At 48.2% G+C, this 18,097-nt stretch overlaps 7 protein-coding genes across 7 annotated transcripts; 3 read left to right on the top strand and 4 right to left on the bottom strand.

The window, feature by feature from the left end:
• Positions 1-131: 131 nt before the first annotated feature.
• Positions 132-2,744, top strand: GGS25DRAFT_511863 (TAP-like protein-domain-containing protein). Its single transcript, XM_049262748.1, has 6 exons — positions 132-841; positions 955-996; positions 1,052-1,305; positions 1,390-1,501; positions 1,580-2,237; positions 2,382-2,744. Exons 1-6 carry the CDS (start codon positions 522-524, stop codon positions 2,508-2,510), a joined length of 1,515 nt encoding a protein of 504 aa, XP_049112622.1. The 5' UTR covers positions 132-521; the 3' UTR covers positions 2,511-2,744.
• A 1,367-nt stretch (positions 2,745-4,111) lies between these two features.
• GGS25DRAFT_98573 (uncharacterized protein) lies at positions 4,112-5,407 on the bottom strand. Its single transcript, XM_049266195.1, has 5 exons — positions 5,342-5,407; positions 4,918-5,204; positions 4,757-4,831; positions 4,245-4,693; positions 4,112-4,171 (listed from the first exon to the last, which is right to left on the bottom strand). Exons 2-4 carry the CDS (start codon positions 5,191-5,193, stop codon positions 4,259-4,261), a joined length of 786 nt encoding a protein of 261 aa, XP_049112621.1. The 5' UTR covers positions 5,194-5,204; positions 5,342-5,407; the 3' UTR covers positions 4,112-4,171; positions 4,245-4,258.
• A 226-nt stretch (positions 5,408-5,633) lies between these two features.
• GGS25DRAFT_511857 (Prefoldin, subunit 3) lies at positions 5,634-7,220 on the top strand. Its single transcript, XM_049262747.1, has 6 exons — positions 5,634-5,852; positions 5,952-6,077; positions 6,206-6,317; positions 6,393-6,491; positions 6,566-6,691; positions 6,769-7,220. Exons 1-6 carry the CDS (start codon positions 5,821-5,823, stop codon positions 6,886-6,888), a joined length of 615 nt encoding a protein of 204 aa, XP_049112620.1. The 5' UTR covers positions 5,634-5,820; the 3' UTR covers positions 6,889-7,220.
• A 548-nt stretch (positions 7,221-7,768) lies between these two features.
• Positions 7,769-10,069, top strand: GGS25DRAFT_511851 (CRAL-TRIO domain-containing protein). The gene is made up of 5 exons (XM_049262746.1): positions 7,769-7,984; positions 8,081-8,352; positions 8,495-8,544; positions 8,628-8,799; positions 8,866-10,069. The coding sequence occupies exons 2-5, from the start codon at positions 8,179-8,181 to the stop codon at positions 9,529-9,531; spliced, it is 1,062 nt and encodes a 353-aa protein (XP_049112619.1). The 5' UTR covers positions 7,769-7,984; positions 8,081-8,178; the 3' UTR covers positions 9,532-10,069.
• A 480-nt stretch (positions 10,070-10,549) lies between these two features.
• GGS25DRAFT_511849 (uncharacterized protein) lies at positions 10,550-12,531 on the bottom strand. Its single transcript, XM_049262745.1, has 2 exons — positions 12,045-12,531; positions 10,550-11,519 (listed from the first exon to the last, which is right to left on the bottom strand). The coding sequence occupies exons 1-2, from the start codon at positions 12,237-12,239 to the stop codon at positions 10,944-10,946; spliced, it is 771 nt and encodes a 256-aa protein (XP_049112618.1). The 5' UTR covers positions 12,240-12,531; the 3' UTR covers positions 10,550-10,943.
• Positions 12,532-12,542: 11 nt separating this feature from the next.
• Positions 12,543-14,291, bottom strand: GGS25DRAFT_98203 (putative methyltransferase-domain-containing protein). Its single transcript, XM_049266193.1, has one exon. The coding sequence runs from the start codon at positions 14,106-14,108 to the stop codon at positions 12,849-12,851; it is 1,260 nt and encodes a 419-aa protein (XP_049112617.1). The 5' UTR covers positions 14,109-14,291; the 3' UTR covers positions 12,543-12,848.
• A 2,020-nt stretch (positions 14,292-16,311) lies between these two features.
• Positions 16,312-17,747, bottom strand: GGS25DRAFT_98226 (uncharacterized protein). The gene is made up of 3 exons (XM_049266194.1): positions 17,237-17,747; positions 17,042-17,109; positions 16,312-16,925 (listed from the first exon to the last, which is right to left on the bottom strand). Exons 1-3 carry the CDS (start codon positions 17,442-17,444, stop codon positions 16,770-16,772), a joined length of 432 nt encoding a protein of 143 aa, XP_049112616.1. The 5' UTR covers positions 17,445-17,747; the 3' UTR covers positions 16,312-16,769.
• Between the last annotated feature and the right edge of the window lie 350 nt (positions 17,748-18,097).

Here is an 18,097-nt window from a genome sequence, read left to right as displayed (position 1 = left end):
TGCCTTACATACAAGTACTATCTATCAACTATGTAGGTGGTAAGTACTAGTTAGTATGTAGTTACCTATGTATAAAAGGGGCTGCGTATAAGGAAGGATCTGCACCACACGGGATGTAACGCAGATACGGCGTATTCTTCTATTCGCCAAATGCCGTAACCTATATAAGTCAGCACAGTAATACGTCCCTGATTGGATCTTTACCTACTCGCCAGCCAATCAAATCAGATCGAATGCGCCGTAAAGAGCAACAGCTTTACCTAAAGAGACGACTTACCCTTTTTCAGCTCTTTGTTGCTTTTCAGTTGGGTACTAGGTACTGACCTAAGCAAATGAGGCTGTAATACAATGCGATGCAGCACCGTTGTTGTACGCCTAGTAGGTAGGTATGTATGATGTATAGGACTCGGCGGTATATCGTCTCGAGTATAAAGCATGTCTAAAGCCTCTACAATGAGTGCAGGCAGATCTTGCACTACCTACCTTCCTATTCATAGACAGTGACCGGTGACTTATCGAACATGTTACCTCGCAACAGACTCACTTCAGTCCTCCTCACACTCGCGATTCAAGCCAGTGCAGCAAGCATCCGTCAGACTTATAACACGACGGAACTTCAATGGGGCCCTTGCCAGCTGAACACCACGCTCCTAGTGCAATGCGCGAAGCTGCTCGTCCCGCTCGACTATACCGACAAGATTGGCAATCGGACACTTAGTCTGGATGTTATCAAGTACCCAGCCCAGAAAGAACCGAAACGAGGGAGCATCATCCTCAACTTCGGTGGTCCGGGACAGGATGGCCTTAATAGCATGTTGAGCTATGCGCCTATCATGGGGCCGTAAGTCGCAACGTCTTTGGGAGACTACTTTGTCTCTTCGTTCCTCTTTGTCTTTTCGTCCTTGATCTCTGAAGAGTATCGTTAAGTACCTAGCTAACCATCATATCATCTAGGGTAACTGGAGGCTACCATGATCTCATCAGTTTCGACCCCAGGTAAGAACCCCGTCGACCTTAACAAGTTTACCACGATTCTAATACTGCAGAAAAGGGGTACTGGCAACACTCTCCGTTTCTCCTGCTGGCCCGACGACCCTACCAACTACTATGCCGTACTTGGAAGCAAAATGGCCGGATCAGCAGACTCGGCTATAGGCACCATCTGGGCGGAGGGCCAGATAATCGCCGACAAGTGCTATAGCCAGCTAGGGGAGACGGGCGAGCTGGTCGGAATGGCGTTTGCGGCGAGGGATATCATGTCCATTGTTGACGCCCTCGGCGAAGATGGCTTGCTTCGATATTGGGGTAAGCTTGTGTTCTCCCGATCTCATACTTACTTTGTGTTAGACACCTTTTGTTTGTGGCACTTGGCTAACCTTTTGATCCCAGGTATCTCAGGGGGTACTACCATGGGAGCCACAGTCGCCGCCATGTTCCCTGACCGGGTCGATAAAATCGTGCTAGATGGCGTTATGAACGCCCATCAGTACTATAACTCCTAGTACGCATCTCTCCTTACACACTTACAAGCGCCTCTTAATATCTCAAAACTAACACATACCCACCTCTCCCCCAACAGCGGCGAACCAGAGATGACCGCTTCCACCGACGCAACCTGGGAGGCCTTCATGCGGGGCTGCATCGCGAACCCATCCAACTGCGCCCTAGCTCACAACCGCACATACGCCTCGCTCGAGGCCACCATGTGGGACCTCCTCACCACCATCCGCAACAGCCCGCCCGTCTTCGCAGGCACCTACGTGCTCGACTACTCGACCTTCAAGAGCTTCCTCTTCAACTCCCTGTACTCGCCCTCCCACTGGCCCTCTGTCGCCCTCGCCCTCGACGACCTCCTCAACGGCAACCTCACGACGCTCGCCACGCTCATCCTCGGCGGCGGCGGGATCCCGCAGCAGGACCAGGCGATCCTCGGCATCCGGTGCGGCGACAAAGCGCTCCGCACAGACGTGCTAGCGGACCTGGAGCCCGATTTTGCGGCGTACAAGAGCGAGAGTGGCTGGTTCTGGGATTGGGCGTGGGGCGCGTACGTGCTGCCGTGCGCGCAGTGGCGGACGCGGGCGCGCGAGCGGTACGAGGGCGGGTTCTGGGGCGTGAGGACGCGGAACCCGGTTTTGTTCGTGGGGAACACGTACGATCCCGTCACGCCGATCGTGTCGGCGAGGAATATGAGCGCGGGCTTTGAGGGCAGCGTGCTGCTGACGCATGATGCGTGTGGGGTGAGTTGGTCCCCGGTTCCCCTATTCACCTATCCCCGCCTCCATTACCCCTTCCCCCCCCTTTTTTTTTTCTTTCGTGTGCCCGCTTTGTGTTATCTATACTTTATACTCCAGTGACTACATGCTGATTTTGAAATGATGTAGCACACGAGTATACCACAGCCGTCGAACTGTACAAACGAGGCTATTCAACGTTACTTTCTCGAGGGCACGATGCCCGCGCCCGACACCAAGTGTCACCCTAATGTGCCGGTTTTTGACCCTAAATTATGAATAGTCTAAGGTTTAATAGATTAGTTTGCGGTGGCGGTCGTTTGATCACGTACGGCGTATTGGTTTTGGACATAGTTTGTGTGGTTACGAGGGGCTGTCTGTTTTATCATACATATGAATGTACTCCAGGGCTATGTAGGTATGTAGTATTTACATGTACGTGTATACCTACCAATAGTGCAATACATACATCTAGCAGTAGCAACCTGGGCACTTATAAGATAAGAAGTTGGGATAAATATAAAGAAGTTGGTATTTCACGCCAGCTCATCTTAGAATTTACATATATGCCTACCTAGTAGGTAAACTCTTCATATTGTGTCCTATTCATTACATACCATCTGCTTCAAGACTACCCTAGGTATATTGCTATATTATATTTGAAGCATGCTTTGAGGCACAGCGCAATAGATTCAAATCTACTCGACCAATCGAATTATAATGACTCAGGTAGTCCTGCAACGCCCCCAAATTCCTAGATTCAAGCAACATTCTACGCTTTCAAATTTCGTGAGAGCACTTTTACGATCCGTCCCGATAGTTCATTGATCGATTGGATGCGATGAAGCCATGCCATGGGGAGTTAGCGTGCACGTTATATCCATGTCTCCAGACATTTACAGCATCGGTCACCAACAGCAAGCTGTTGGCGGAGCTCGTGCAAAGTAGCCTGATGCTTCCGAAACTCGGTGGCCGAGACGAGTTATCTATTGATCGAGAAGATTGGATACTTGTGCATACACAATCAGACCGCGTTGGGGTATAATCGCCGTGTCGGATAAATGGGTACGGAATACACGATATCGAACATGTCTGAGATAGCTATTCCCACGACCAATCTTCTTCTCTATGATCCATACCGAGGAAATGATGACTCCACAAGTGCAATCATAAATTTGACTGCTCCCGAAGCTTGCATATATCGTGCCGAGGGGCAATTCGTCTTCTCTGTCAGCGACGCCCTCAGCAGACTCCTGAGTAACAAGTGCATTGTGGACTTACCATCATACAGCGGTCTAATGTGTGATGACGGCACCGCAGGCCTTATAAATTGTATGCAAAATCTGTACATAACGGCGGGAATGCTACTTTCGAGTCCATTGACGGCTACTTTTCTGGTGCTATGACAGCATTGACGAACCAGTATCGCACAAGATTCGGGAGTCAAACCTATTTCGGCAATGGCGTACTACCCTACAAAGATAGATTCGACCTCAAGCAAGACGGCCTTATGGAGAACAAGGCATATATATAGGCTATGGTCATGGTCAGGGTTCAGAGGTCGCGATCACCGAGGAGGAGGTGGGAGGAAAGCTGCTGGAGGCCCAGGAAATGGAGAAGATCAGCAATCAAATCCTCGTGACCTTCAACTGGTCCCAAACTGTCGACGAACCATCGGGGGCTGAGGAAAACATACAAACTAGAAAGTCGAAAGCAGCGAGAGGTGCAATACAATCATGGAACCAATGGTGGCTTAGACGGAGGAAGGATTGGCAACTCGATAGAGACTCGTCACATGAGGGGTGATCTGGTAATGCCTAGGGGTAGTAGGGCTCGTGAACTTGTTCTTTCATACTAGTAGAGAATAAATCCCAACTACGTACTAGGTACCTACATAGTTGAATGAGGCACTACCAGACTAGGCTTAGGCACCTAAGTATCTAGATTCTAGTCAGGTGATGACTATAATGGTAACTATTAGGTGATGCACAACACATCCATGGATGTCCTCACTCAACGACAACCTATCAGTAGGATAACCACTTATCGACTTCCTCCACGATACAATACGTTTTCCCATTCCACGTATGATCAGCTCCCTCGACCCTTACTTGGGTGAGCACTTTCCGAGCATTCTTACTGCCGAGAATCCCGGTCCACATGTCATAGAACAGCACGGCCTCCAGCTGGCCGGTGATGGTGATCACGGCTGCGACCTCGGGCTCCGCGCCGTGGAACTCGGAGGGCAGGTTCTCCCAGCCATGGCCCTGCACCAGGGCTTCGAGAGAGCGGAAGTGGGAGCCGGATTTAAATAGCCCTATCAGGGGGTTCAGGTCTACGGGGTAGGAGATGAAGATGTAGTACGCGGGGGCGAACTGGTAGAATGACGGGAGCGGGCGGGCGCAGCCGGCGTAGATGGCTCCGGCCGAGTAGCCCTTAGGTTGGATTGCTGTCAGCTTTCGCTATAGGTAGATAGGTAGGTACTGAATATTGGGTAGATGGAGAATAAATGTGGAAGACCATACACATATAAACAGCTGCGCCCCTTTCTTAAGAGGGAAATCTCGTGTGAAGTTGGTCATGGACTCACGAAGCATACGCTGGAAGATGCGAAGGTTTTTTTTTTTCGGTTAGCCAGCTTATACCCTCAACCATCTATCATATGTGGGTAGGCAGGTAGGTATACGTTGTAATCGTTAATCCCGGCATCTCCCACCCACACGCCGAAATCGTTCCACTCGGACTGGCCCCCACTATTGCCGACGCCACGGTTATTCCAAGTCACCACTCTCAGCCGTCTCTTGTCTCTGAGATACTCGGCGAGCAGACGGATGGGCGGCTGGTCGTAGCTGCCGCCTAGCCGGCCGTGGCTTAGCAGAGCGAGGCCTTGGGGATCTCCGTTGGGGGGGTCTTCTACTCTGGTTTCGAGGTACACGGCCTCGTGGGAAGTGTTCTGGCCCATGGCTGGTTACTCTAAGGTAGGTTATGTGGTAGTTCTTATACTAATCAAAGGGATATGAAAGATTTATTGTTGATAATAAAAAGTTGGGAGGGAAGTTGAGTTGATGGTGACATGTATGTCTTTCCTTTCACGGCCCTTTTTAACTTACACTGGCGCAGATGAGGGGTCTGCATGGTGAAGATATAAAAATGAGCAGTCATATATTCTAATAGGCAGTTATCACAGTGAAAGATGAAATTGGGGTTGATACAACTTATACTGAGTCTCCAGATGTCTGTTATCTCTCCTTGCTGCAAGCAATCGGATACAGTAAAAGTATACGACAATACTGTGCATATATACTGGTTATCCACAATAATATGCATTTTATACATTTACTAGGTAAATTCCAATATCGAGTGTGTCCCCTCCTTCACCTTAAGCCTCCCCCGCCTTTGATGGTCCATGCTCCCTGAACTTATTTTTCCTGTCGCACGCAGACGCAGCTCATTAAACTAAAAACATCCATCAAACATTACATTGAACACTAAAAAAATACCAAGCACATGACACTTTATCATTGTTAACTTTTATTTAAGCGTTGTTCAACAATAATGCTTCAAGTGGTAGCAACCGATACCCACAACAATGTCAGCTAAAGGCAAAGAGCCAGCTGCCCAGTATGCAACATTTCTTATTACCCAAACTACCTATCTAAGTACTTACCTAGGTATGTATATACGGCAAGTTGCTAACCTGGTTGATTTTCATTTACTTAGAAAGGATGCTGCCCCCACGAACCCTAGAGGCATCCCCTATGCGCCCTTCGTCGACAAGGTAGAGGACTACATCACATCCAGGGAAGATGTCCAATCCACGCTTCGGAGCTTCCAGGAAATGATCTCGTACGTCGACGCACACGCTACTAGTTCGAGCGATGGGAAATCCTAGCCACCGGAGATGATGATGCTCCTGAGGCGCTTGCAACTTCTACGTCAGACAGACAGTCACTGACGCCGGAACTCGTGCTTAGAAAATACCAATTCATGGAATTGAACCTTCAGAGGAGAGTAGCGGGGCTCAAGGACAAGATGCCCGATATTCAAAAGACTCTCGAGACAGTCAGGTTTCTCAAGACACGGACGGTATGCTCCATTCACAATAGACCTGGAGATCTGCAGTTGCGAAAAACATGAGGTTGACCCTAATCGTCGATATAGGAGGAATCGGACCCGATCGAGACGACCTTCGAGCTAAACGATACCTTATACGCGAAGGCGTCGATACCGCCTACCGATGAAGTTTACCTATGGCTGGGCGTACGTTGAAAGACATTTGAGTTATGGTCGAGGCACGTAAGGAGTATGGGCTAACGAGAATATTTTCGACGCAGGCGAATGTCATGTTGTCATATCCCATCGACGAAGCAGAGTCGCTTCTCACGGGAAAGCTATCAGCCGCGAAGCAAAGCTTTGCTAACTGTGAGGAAGACCTGGAATTCCTCAGAGAACAGATCACGGTAAGCGGCTGCTGAATTGCAAATTCGTTCTAGGCGTACCGTCCCTTGTTCGAGCTGACAGCTAACCTTTTTATTAGACTATGGAGGTCGCCATAGCACGTGTGTATAATTGGGATATTGTCCAGAAGAGAAAAGAGAAGGCCGACGAGGAAAGCAAAGGAAAGGGGGCTGAAGACGGCGAGCAACCTAAAGGATGAAGTATTACGCAGTCAACAACTTGCCCACCTACCAAGTAGGTAGATAAATAGATATCTGCGGCTCGTTTGTATGAGTTGTTTGTGTCGGTATCGTCTTTCTACCTGATGAGGCTTTCCAAGCCATCTGACAATACCCTATGGGCTATCTTAGTACGGTGAATTCAAAGAATAAGCCAATAGAGAAGGTCACGAGTTGCATGTGGATTGAACTCGGTCCCATGTCTGCAGCATCCGAGCAATGATGACGCAATGTTTAAGGGCTGTGCGCAGAAAATAGGCTACCTCTTAATTACCTCTTAATTACCTCTTAATTACCTCTTAATTACCTCTTATGAAGTTGAATAAGAAGAATAGGGATTTATTACTCATATTATTACTCATAAAAGTATTAATCTTTATCCACTGCCTAAGTCTCTTATGTAATTGAGCAGGTATTTATGTAGTAGTTTTTATTCGTTTTTATTTATTCGTTTTTATTCAAGTGAAATGGACATCTTCAAATACATCAATGATATTGTAGCAATGTGCAGCATAGCCAAGGGACCCCTGAATTATAAAAGTTGGCAGCAGACTGATTAAAGTTTGGGTCCCCCAGATCTCACCGCTGCGCACCAATGACAGGCGTCCCACTCGGAACATGCTTGCAAGCCAATAGCAGCTAGCTAATACCATTAGATACCATTGGATACCCTAGGTAGTAGGTACAATACGGCGTACATATGTAGTACATAATGTACAATACATTGGATCCCAGGTAGGTACGTAACCTTGAATGCGGCCAATTTTATTATTATAGACGGTATCATTTATCATCATTATCCATGGATTATTTCATACCGATGCGCATATCTTCAAATTTTGCAATCAATATTCTACTAGCGAAGTAGCCACCCCGACTTTTTCACCTTTTTTCACTTGCCCGCTTTGCTTTGCTAGGACAACAAGCCAACATTTGAACTTATCCACTTCATTTACCGACCTACCTAACTCTCTACTACTTTTCTCCTATCTACAACTTCTACCACTTCTACACCTCTTTTTTCTTACTTTCTTAGCTCCTAGGCCCAAAAACATATCCTACAGAGTAACTACTAAGGTACCTAACACATACATTCCACATACATTCCACGTACATTCCATCACTTCTTCCATCTAATACAATTACTAACTGATATACTGGATACTTGTATAGGAACTTGACAGTACCACCTAGTTGCCACCTATCTAGAAACCCCTACTCTCACCTGCTCGATTTCTCCTCGAAATCGACGCAAAGCATCTCTATCCACCATGGCCATGAAGCTAGATGAAAAGTACGATCACTATGATTACCCTACCACAGCTCCTGTGGCTAGGCCCGGTCACCCAGGCCACTTGACCAAGGACCAGGAGGCGCAAGTTCACCAGCTACGCATGCTGCTTGAGAGCGAAGGTTACACCAAGAGACTGGACACTCTAACGCTGGTATGTATCCAATAGATAAAGTTCTACTCTCGAAAAGAAATAAAAAAAAAGAAGAGAAGGACAAAAAGAAGGGGGAAAGGTGGAATGTCAGTGGATATGAAGAATTGGACACTGTTAACGCTTACCTTTTGGTAATCAATAGTTGCGTTTCCTCCGAGCCCGAAAGTTCGACGTCAACCTATCCAAGAAAATGTGAGCATCCCGAGCAAGGGTTGGGGAGAAGTTGAAGGAAAAAGAAATGTTGAGGACTGATTGACTAACTACTGGCAAATCAGGTTCGTCGACTGTGAAAAGTGGAGGAAGACTATCCTGTACGCTGGACAGCCCCTGAAGCTCGACGGCCGAATCATCAGCCTCGACGATGAAGTGAACCAGTGGGACAAGGATGGCTCCTTCAAGAAGAAGGTGTCCAAGTGGTACCCTCAATACTACCACAAGACGGATAAGGTATGAAGAGTATTTCCTTTTTTTTTCGTTTATTCTACAGATCTCCGTACTGACATGTGTTCCTAGGATGGACGACCCGTCTATATCGAACAGCTCGGCAAGATCGATATTCCTGCCATGAAGAACGAAGGCGTCGACTACGAACACATGTTGACCAACTTGGCCGTCGAGTACGAAAAGATGGCGGACCCAAGGCTGCCAGCCTGCTCGCGCAAGGCCGGTCACCTCCTCGAGACGTCTTGCACCATCATGGACTTCAACGGTGTCGGTTTCGGTAACGCGCGCCAGGTATTCGGGTACATTCAGGAGGCTTCTGGCATGAGCCAAAACTACTACCCCGAGCGTCTCGGTCGTATGTATCTGATCAACACCAACTGGCTGTTCACCGGTGTTTGGCGCATGGTTCGCCCTCTACTTGACCCTGTCACGGTGGAGAAGATTCACGTCCTCGGCGGCAACTACCAAAAAGAGCTACTATCCCAAATCCCTGCTGAGAACCTACCCAAGGAGTTCGGTGGTACTTGCCAGTGTGAGGGTGGTTGCGAGCTAAGCAATGCCGGCCCCTGGTGCGATCCCGAGTTCACAAAGCCTGCCTGGTGGGAGAAGGAGGGTAAGGATGACGGAGCGATCGAGAACAGGCCGTCGGAGATTGGTACAGGTGCGGGTGCTGGCGCTGCCGGTGCCGCTACGGAAGGGGCCGAAGCCACGGCACCCGCTCCGGCTGCTGCATAGAGAACACGGAAGAAGTACCTAGTTATCAACTATATACGAAAGTTAAGAACCAAAGTTCAGATGAAGAGGGGAGTTTAGTACGGGCAGTCAGATAGAAGTGATCCACAAGTGACAGCCAGTAGGAGGAGTAGAAGGGATCACTAGGAAGAAGAAGAGGAAGAGAAGGAAATAGAAGAAAGGCAGCGGTGGATAGTGGCGGCAGCAAAGAACTTCTTTATATCCGGACGAAAACTTTTTCTCTTTTTATTTTTTCATCTCGGACCAAATCTCTCATATAAAAAAAATTTGCTGCTCCCCTATTTTTTAATTTTTTTTTCTAACCCCCACCTCTCTAACCTACTTACCTACCTAATGTATGGGCAAAACGGATTTTTTTTGGTTTGTTCGTAGTAGGGTAGGGTAGTGTAGGGTAGGTAAAGGGTTAGTTTTTATCACATTTGGCCAAACCTTTTTTTTTTTTCTTCTTCTTTCTGCAAAGGAAGAGGAGAAAAAAAAAGAAAGATAGAAAGAAAAACAGAAACAGAAACAGAAACAGAAAAAGAAAAAGAATTTTTTTGTTAGAGGCATTTGCCCCCACCCCCCTTCCTCCTTCTTCCTTGTAGCCTTACCTTGTCTTGCCTTGCCTTGCCTTGCCTTGGGGTAGATCGCTTGTGGGTGACGGTGTGCGATGATGATGTTTTGGTAGCTATGATTGTTTGTGCTTGTGCTTGTGCTTGTGCTTGTGTGGTGGTTGTGTGGTGGTTGTAGATGTAAGTATAAGTGTAAGTAAGTAAGTAAGTATCTAGGGCTCAGGTATGTATGTACCTATCTATGTAGGAAGTAGGTAGTTATCGGGTGTAAATGGAGGGGGACGATCGTTCGTTAGTCGAATGACATTTTGTGTTTTTCCGGTTTGGTGTAGTTAGTTATACCTACCTACCTACCTAAGCTCGGTATGTACGGATATGGATATGTATGGGCTTGGGCTTGCCATGACCTGCGCTCTATACGGTAGGTAATCAACGTAGGTACATAGGTAGGCAATAGTTATAGACTTGCTATTTTCTCTACTTGTTCAGACAAGACAGCCTTAGGTAGTAGGTATACGACAGCTCTGGCCTGCTAATGGGGGTCGGTGACTTGCATAACCGCCTCCCCGACGCAACAAAAACCACCCGTTCCTTTTCAACCTCGTAGCATCCATCCATCCATCGTATCGCCGGTCATTTAGCACCTATGTAGGTAGGTAGGTATATGGCAATATTCTTCTCCCATGACCTCGTGCACGACCTCGATACTATGTATACAGCAAAACAGCACATCACCCCCTTTTTACTATCCCCAGCATTTTGCGGTTGATTGATTTCTTTTTCGAAACCCCCCCCCTCCTATTATAGCGTTGCTATAGCTGCTGCCATCGCGGCCGCCCTTTTTCACCGTTCCGTAACCACATACTCCCCCGCGTTCCTCGCCCTCTCCATCTTCGCCACAATCGACGGCATCTCGCGCTTCAGGCGAGCGAGGACCCTCACCGCGTCGTCGTAGCTGCCCTCGACCTCGTCCTGGCGCTCGAGACCCTCGCCCAGATGGCCAAGGAGGAGGAGGTCCTTTTTGTGGTTGTCGCCGCCCACCCCTTCGCCCTCACACTGGCCCTGACCATCGGCAGACGACGAGGAAGCCAAGGCTGAGGCTTTGGCGCGTTCGTTAGCAGCGGCTAGTGCGGCCTCGTCGTCGGCGACGGAGCGGCGCGCGGCTTCGGCCCAGGCTGCGGCGGCGGACTGCGGGACGCTCTTCTTGAGGGCCGCGATGTCCCGGAGCAGGTCCTCCTCTTCGCGGGTGAGGTCCTCGACGCGGGCGCGCTTGCGCGCGTCGAAGGGCTCGTAGACTTCTTCTGGTTTCAGGGGGTGCGAGGTAGGGTGGCCGCCATTGGAGAGGAAGTGGGCGGCGTCTACGGGCAGCCCATTGATGGAGAGGTTGGGGACTGCGAGGGTGAAGGTATTGGTGATGTACTAGTAGGTGACTTGGTTAGTTTGTGATTAAGGGGAGAGGAGGCAAAAAAGGGGGTTGGTGTTAGGTAACGATGAGCAAATAGATACAAAAATTAATTGGATGAAAAAAAAGAAAGAATGATTGTGAAACGGGGATGGTAAAAGGGGCAGTAGTCATGTGATTAAAAAAAAGACAAAGAAACATACAACACCAGGGATTCGCTGGTCGTCACCGACCCAACTACTGATCTGGCGGTATCTGGCTTATCTATGGGAGAGCGGACGGGATCCCGAGTTTTCCAGATCCTATGGTCGTATGTGCTAGTACAGTGTACTAATGTACCTTATATACCAACCTTCAACCATTGGTATACATTTTCCCTCGCATTTCATCCAAAACGATGTTTCTCGGCAACATGCAGGTTTCAATGCTACCCATCCCAAACTTTTGGTGCACGTGGGAATAATAACAAAACATAGATTCCGAAGAAACATATAAAAAGAGCGGATATGTTTTTAATAGAAAAAAAAAATAATGATACATACCTGATTGACCAGTTCCTCAATCCTCGTCCGTAGCTCGTCGCCCTCTCCGCCGCGAACTCCCGCGTCTGCTCCGTCGACGGGCGGGAACGCCTCGTCGATCCGCGCGGCGGCAGCGCGTCGCACGTTGGCTAGTAGATACGCCAGGTCCTCGTGAGCTTGGAGCTCGATCTTGCGGTGCGCCGCCGAGTCCCCCATGGCGGTACTATGTTTGTTGTGGTTTTGAAAGAGTCGCTTTTGAAAGAGTTGCTTTTGATAGAGTTGCTTTTGATTGGTGTAATAGGAGTATTGTATGTGGTAGAGACTTTTGACTAACGCGGCGAAGAGAGTTATCGTGTATTACATAAGTGCAGGTGCAAGTCGTTAGTTACTGTACCTCGCAGCAGTGCAGTATGATGTAATTGAACCTTCGCTTCCTTCAGTACCTTGCAGGTTGGATCAAGTTAGGTTAGTTGGCTGTAGCAATTAAGAATTTAAGCATCAACAAAACTGTTTATGTCAATGTTCTGAAGTTCTAAACAGCATTCCATGAATAATGTTTGACTTTTGGAGGGGCAAACTGCTTAATCGCATAGTTGCTTAGTACTTGGTTATATTATCCCAATATCCGAACTAAGCATGAGCTGATGAACCAACCCCAACAATTTCCAAGATACATATATAGGATCAAGGAATAGCAGTAATAGAAACTTGGTACAATAAAGCATCGGCTAGTTCTGTCTAATTCAGCTTGTCGAGGACATGGGACAACGGAATCATGGATCTCTGTTAATTTTTTATATACTACCACTTATCCTCCAAGTGGCCTCACCCTTTCTCAAGCAAGTATACATCAACCCTTTCATCCTCCTCCCCAAGCTTCGGCAGCGGAATCGACTTGAGCACACTATACCGCCACCCATCAGCTTCCAGCAGGCCAAACAAAGCCTTTTCGGAAGAATGGCGAGGCTTCGTAGCCAGCATAACCGTAGTCTTTGCGTCTCCTTCGGTTGTTTCCAAGCGTTGGTGCTGGGCATTCGACACATGCAGAGCAGTCAAAGTTCCGACCAGCGCCGGCAGGGAGTCGACGTTGTACGTGCAGTCGCTCAAGACGACGAGATCCCAGCGACGGGCGGAGACGAGGGGGCCGAAGCGCCCGTGTCTGCCCTCGTCCCAGTCGAGGTTCTCATACGCCGTAGCCACCACCACTTTGGACAAACCACGAGAGAGCGGTGGCGTGACTTTCGAGATGTTCGATCTGGCCCGCTCCTCCGCCTCCGCGAGGTCCGTTAGCAGCACGGTAGCCCCGCGAAGCGTCTGATCCTGCGCGGCCGCAGCTCTGTCTAGTATGCTTGCTATGGTGAGCCCCAGGATGCCAACACCGCAGCCAAGCTCAAGGACATTAAAATCATCACGGGTGATCGGAAGCACGGCGCGTGCGTCTTCAGCAGTACGACACGCATCGGCGAGAAAACAAGCCGTCACCACACCGGCATCCCATACATGGCGGGCAATGCTCTCGCCTATATCCTCCTCGAGATGGACATAGACGTCCTGCAGGCCGCCGCCGGTTTGCGCCCCAGTGGTGTTGAGCCGGAGCCTCCGGACGGAAACGGGGGAGCAAGTACCTGCCACCATCTCCACGGTAGCCGGCATGATCAACCCCCGCCTCGCAGACGACGAACCGCCACTGGGGACACGCCATGGAAGGACATACTCACTCCCCAGCGACGCTGCCCCCCCTCGTGGCGGTGATTGGTCAGACTGCAGAGCTGTAGCTGAGTATATGAAAATGGTGCACGTGACGTCCTCCCTTTTCACGTGCGGCTTCAGGGGCACTTTGAGGTCGAGAACCCGCATGCCTGCAGCCCACCTAGTGGGGGGCGGTGTCTCGGCCGCGGCCGCAACAGTGGTATCAACAGAAACGCCGTACTCCACCACGACAATCAGATCCACCGGCTCGTCCGGGTAGAGGAACGAGTCGCCGAGGTCCGTGGTGATGGTGACCAGAAGCGAGACGAACGGCCTCCTGCGACCGGACAGGTCGTGGCAGAGCCTGGCCGGGCGTAAGAGGCGGATGTAGTGCATCGCTGGATTTATGCAAGTCCTTTGCCCTCGGAATGTACTTGCTTACATTGCTTACTGCTGCTGCTGCTGCTGCTGGGCCGTTCGCATCTTGGCAATTTGATTGGTAATTACCATCTCAGGGCAGGTTACGGATCTAAAAGAACATTGAAGTATGTATGTACCTAACCTTAGTAGCTACTACTTAGGTACACACCGGCTCGAGGCCTTACAATACAATTTAGTGGCCATTCTGCCATCTCTCTCCGCCTTCCACAAGGGTGAAATCACATAAAAAGAATAAGTTCCTTGCCCTACTTTTCGCAAGCCACCCCCTTGTAGGGTAAGCAAGTACCATGTAGGAAAATGATGTCGTAGGCGCATTCGAAGATGAAGCAGGTCGGAGAATGCGAGCATCGGTCAATCGGAGGTTATGTATCTAATTGTATCATCACGCGAATTCAAGTAACTTTCTAACTTATAGTTAATATCAATACAGCTATTAACTACAACTCATACTATAACCCTCTAAACCTATAACAAAAACAGCAGTGATGAGTCCTCAAGTTCCCCCTTCTAAGGTTCTCTCCACCTCGATGAGCAGTACGACATTAAAAGAAGAAAAAAATGTGCATAGTAGGAGGTAGGTAGTAGGTAATAGTAAAGTGGAAAACAAACCTCCTGTACACGTGGCTATGAAACACCACCATCCCACGGCTGTCTTATCACAGACAGACAAACAGACGGAGATGCATGTGAATGTAGTCCGGTCTCTTCTCTAGAGACATGCAATAGATTAGGTACACAAACTAATGAGTACATGTAGTCATTAGAGCGTCGAGATATCTATTGACACCTAGGTGAGCTACATAGTAATTAAAAGCAGCATCATCCTCAACAGCTTAACCCCTTTATCACACACCTAGGTTAGACAGATAGAACACACTAACTAAAAGTAATAGTATGCCTTCCCTCCTCCCATCTACATACGTAACCACCTCCGCTCCCCTCATCTTAAATAACTAAAAGAAGGAAAAGAAAAAATTGTCACGACAGCCTCACTCACCACTAGTAACCCAACCCTCTCGAACAAGCTTAGCAAGATCAATAAATACCTAATACCTATAACTATGCACCAACTGAAACTCCTAATCTAGGCAAGTCAACACACTCACCTGACTAACTAGTGTAGTTACCTACCCGGCTACCGCCCGCACTGCACTATTTACTGCATAGGCCCAGGTCCACGATCCAATTCAAGGTCCATGGATTGATTGTAAGTTCGCTTTTTTGTAACCTAGAACCCAGCTGTAACCGCCCACGCCTCTAGCCGCAAGGGGCTTAAACAACACAGGGCGTCTTCCTACATAAGTAACATAACCACCTGCAACAAGCATTAGTTAATCGCGCTAAGCGTTTTCCCTTTTCCCTTTTCCTTTGTCCGCCGCCGCCCCTTTTTTTTCTTCTTCCCCTGTCGAGACTCTCAAGACTCACGGGGCTTCAATCTCATGTATGTACCCTAACCTAGGTAGTTAGTTATGTATGTAGGTCCTAGGAGATGGACCTCGAGATAGTGTATGTAGCCTGTGTAGGTACTAGGTACCTAGTAGTTAGAAGGTAGTCATGTACCAAAGTACTTCATAACTAACTACCTGTGATCCGATAGCGCAAATTGCAATTCGTGGGGTAAGCTGAGGTGGGATGCACTTAACTACTGGGTAACATTTCAGAATAGTTACATACCTGCGCCGTGCGAATATACATAACATATAACTCAACCAACATGTATATCCAACAACAACAACAACAACAACAACAACAGCCAACAGTAATAATAATATACACAAACCTGGTAATCCAAAAAAAAAAAAAAAAAAATTTAACGCGACCGTTTCGCCGTGTGTTAATCGGGTTCTAAAATAAGACGGGCCTAACACCAACTACGGCAGCCTACATGGTAGAAGCCCCCATCCACGTGTAATAGCATTTCTTGGGGGGGTCATTTCACTGGCCCGTTTCGACTATTTTTATATAATCCTTTGGTGGACACGGCGACATGTAATTCCCTACATACTAGGTACAAAACGTATATCAAATCCACGGCATTGGCTGTATTTACTTGGGTCCTTACTGGTTAGTTCGCAGACAGCTAGCATGTAGGCGATACGGCGAACGAATGGTAAGCATGGCACTCTCTATTATGTATGGAGTTGGGAGCAAAAAGGAAGCCCTGTCTACCCACAACAAGAAAATCCATGGCTCTCACTTCAAAAGGAAAATACGCACAAGCTGAAGCTGCAAATTTCAAGGACCCAAAAGTACACCAGAGCACCAGGGAATACCAACACCCATAACACCAAAGGTCAAACGATTCGTGTAATCATACAGAACCAGCCCCCACGAAATACCCATGAGAACTCCCTGGGTCCTCTAGGCGTTCACCATCCCATGTTAATAATAATAGCAATATCCGTCAAGTCGTAGCAATGCGCATCATCTTGGTTCCTCCAAGCCCGGCGCCGCGCAATAGGAAATGCCGAGATCGGTATCCACAATCCATCCAGGTAGTAGTGTCATACTCCGAATCCAGACTCCGAAGTAGTGTGTGAAAATGGCAAAGGTAATTCTCGCGAGGGTTATGTGTATCTTAGGTACGAAGGAAAAAGTCGCGGTTTTTTTTCTTTATTACGGCAGCATCTGCTTAATCTCCTCATCGCTGAGCCGAATCTCATGTACCGGCTCTCGGCGGTTCTCTAAAGGTACATAGTCGCAGTCGACGTAAGAAGGAACGAATAATTCGGGGTTCCAGGCAAAGCCTTGGCTCGAAGCGAGATAAGAGATCTGTGGTAAGGGAAAAACCCGATATTAGTAAAACGGTCTAACGGTCGGATGGATAGATGGCTATGAAATCATGACAATAGTAATAGCAACAAACAATAACAGCAATAGCAACTTACCAATCGAGGAACGCCATCGGGCTCTCCAATGTTAATAACGGTGCACTCGTCCTTGCTAAAGGCAGAGCCTAGACAACATGTGAGTCACCGAATCTAAAAAGAAAACACAGAAGATAGCGGAGATAGGCCAACTTGTAAAGCCAAAATCTAGAATCTATAATCTCAGGGGGTGGGGGGGAGAGAGAGATAACATACTAAGTAGACTGGGCCGACGGTGGTGGTGGTGGACCGACTTCGGCTTGTGTGATTGCACAGATGACGCTTCGCTCGGACTCGGGGTTGTCGGCGAGCTGGAACACGACGAAGAGGAGCTAGCTACAGCCTTCGGAGAGTGACCATAAGCCATAACCGACGACCGGGCTGCCGGGATAGCAATCGTAGTAGATGACATGGTTAGAGACATAGGATCCGATGTTCTCTTCTTTGCTCTGTAGAATATGTCGGGGTAGTTTGTTAGCAAAGCGGTGTAGCTTAGCAGAGGCGGCGACAAGGACGACGACTGTGTAATTGAAACACAAATATAAATAGCAGTGAAACGCCGGCAGAAGAAGATAGGCGATGATATCCAAAGACTTAAAGAAAGAGAGAAAGAGAGAGATAGAGACAAGAGAGAAATAGTATTGATCTTCACGCTTAGTCGGTCAACTCTTCACAACGACGAGGTAAGAAAAGATGTGATGTTTGAGAAGAGAAGTTTGGTGATATGCACAAGGTAAAAAGGGACAAAAAGTTGGTTAATTTGAAGTCAGGTGTCCAAAGCCTTGGAGAATATGTATGTATGTATGTAGGTACAGTAGGTATGTATGTAAGTATGAATGTATGAATGTATGAATGTATGAATGTATGAATGTATGAATGTACATAGAGCCTTACCCCATACAGTACAGATATCTATGCATGTATGTATTCAGGTAAAAGGAAAGATGGGAGCCCTGAAGATACATTGATAGCTGCTACATAGTAGATGTTGGACAGCGTCAAGCGCCAATCTTCATCGATACTAGGTACACTACCTACAGGCTACGAGCGGGAACGAGCCTGTGCTGACATCTGGAT

This window comes from Hypoxylon fragiforme (assembly GCF_022984875.1).
Source record: "Hypoxylon fragiforme strain CBS 206.31 chromosome Unknown GGS25scaffold_10, whole genome shotgun sequence".
NCBI classification, from domain to species: Eukaryota; Fungi; Ascomycota; class Sordariomycetes; order Xylariales; family Hypoxylaceae; genus Hypoxylon; species Hypoxylon fragiforme.
The sequence above is the reverse complement of the archived record's forward strand: the minus strand, read 5'-3'. Positions and strand labels throughout refer to the sequence as shown.

Excerpts from the sequence above, each read along its gene's own strand:
- GGS25DRAFT_511851 (XM_049262746.1), top strand. The coding sequence starts at position 8,179 with ATGGCCATGAAGCTAGATGAAAAGTACGATCACTATGATTACCCTACC. Across the intron at positions 8,545-8,627 it reads GTCAACCTATCCAAGAAAAT|GTTCGTCGACTGTGAAAAGT; the intron begins GTGAGCATCCCG and ends CTGGCAAATCAG. Across the intron at positions 8,800-8,865 it reads ACTACCACAAGACGGATAAG|GATGGACGACCCGTCTATAT; the intron begins GTATGAAGAGTA and ends ATGTGTTCCTAG.
- GGS25DRAFT_511863 (XM_049262748.1), top strand. The coding sequence starts at position 522 with ATGTTACCTCGCAACAGACTCACTTCAGTCCTCCTCACACTCGCGATT. Across the intron at positions 1,502-1,579 it reads CATCAGTACTATAACTCCTA|CGGCGAACCAGAGATGACCG; the intron begins GTACGCATCTCT and ends CTCCCCCAACAG. Across the intron at positions 2,238-2,381 it reads TGACGCATGATGCGTGTGGG|CACACGAGTATACCACAGCC; the intron begins GTGAGTTGGTCC and ends GAAATGATGTAG.
- GGS25DRAFT_511857 (XM_049262747.1), top strand. The coding sequence starts at position 5,821 with ATGTCAGCTAAAGGCAAAGAGCCAGCTGCCCA. Across the intron at positions 5,853-5,951 it reads GGCAAAGAGCCAGCTGCCCA|AAAGGATGCTGCCCCCACGA; the intron begins GTATGCAACATT and ends TCATTTACTTAG. Across the intron at positions 6,078-6,205 it reads AGCTTCCAGGAAATGATCTC|AAAATACCAATTCATGGAAT; the intron begins GTACGTCGACGC and ends ACTCGTGCTTAG.
- GGS25DRAFT_98573 (XM_049266195.1), bottom strand. The coding sequence starts at position 5,193 with ATGGGCCAGAACACTTCCCACGAGGCCGTGTACCTCGAAACCAGAGTA. Across the intron at positions 4,832-4,917 it reads CCGGGATTAACGATTACAAC|CGTATGCTTCGTGAGTCCAT; the intron begins GTATACCTACCT and ends CGCATCTTCCAG. Across the intron at positions 4,694-4,756 it reads GGGCGCAGCTGTTTATATGT|CGAAAGCTGACAGCAATCCA; the intron begins GTATGGTCTTCC and ends ATCTACCTATAG.
- GGS25DRAFT_98203 (XM_049266193.1), bottom strand. The coding sequence starts at position 14,108 with ATGCACTACATCCGCCTCTTACGCCCGGCCAGGCTCTGCCACGACCTG.
- GGS25DRAFT_511849 (XM_049262745.1), bottom strand. The coding sequence starts at position 12,239 with ATGGGGGACTCGGCGGCGCACCGCAAGATCGAGCTCCAAGCTCACGAG. Across the intron at positions 11,520-12,044 it reads TTGAGGAACTGGTCAATCAG|TACATCACCAATACCTTCAC; the intron begins GTATGTATCATT and ends GTCACCTACTAG.
- GGS25DRAFT_98226 (XM_049266194.1), bottom strand. The coding sequence starts at position 17,444 with ATGTCTCTAACCATGTCATCTACTACGATTGCTATCCCGGCAGCCCGG. Across the intron at positions 17,110-17,236 it reads CCGTCGGCCCAGTCTACTTA|GCTCTGCCTTTAGCAAGGAC; the intron begins GTATGTTATCTC and ends CATGTTGTCTAG. Across the intron at positions 16,926-17,041 it reads CCGATGGCGTTCCTCGATTG|ATCTCTTATCTCGCTTCGAG; the intron begins GTAAGTTGCTAT and ends CCCTTACCACAG.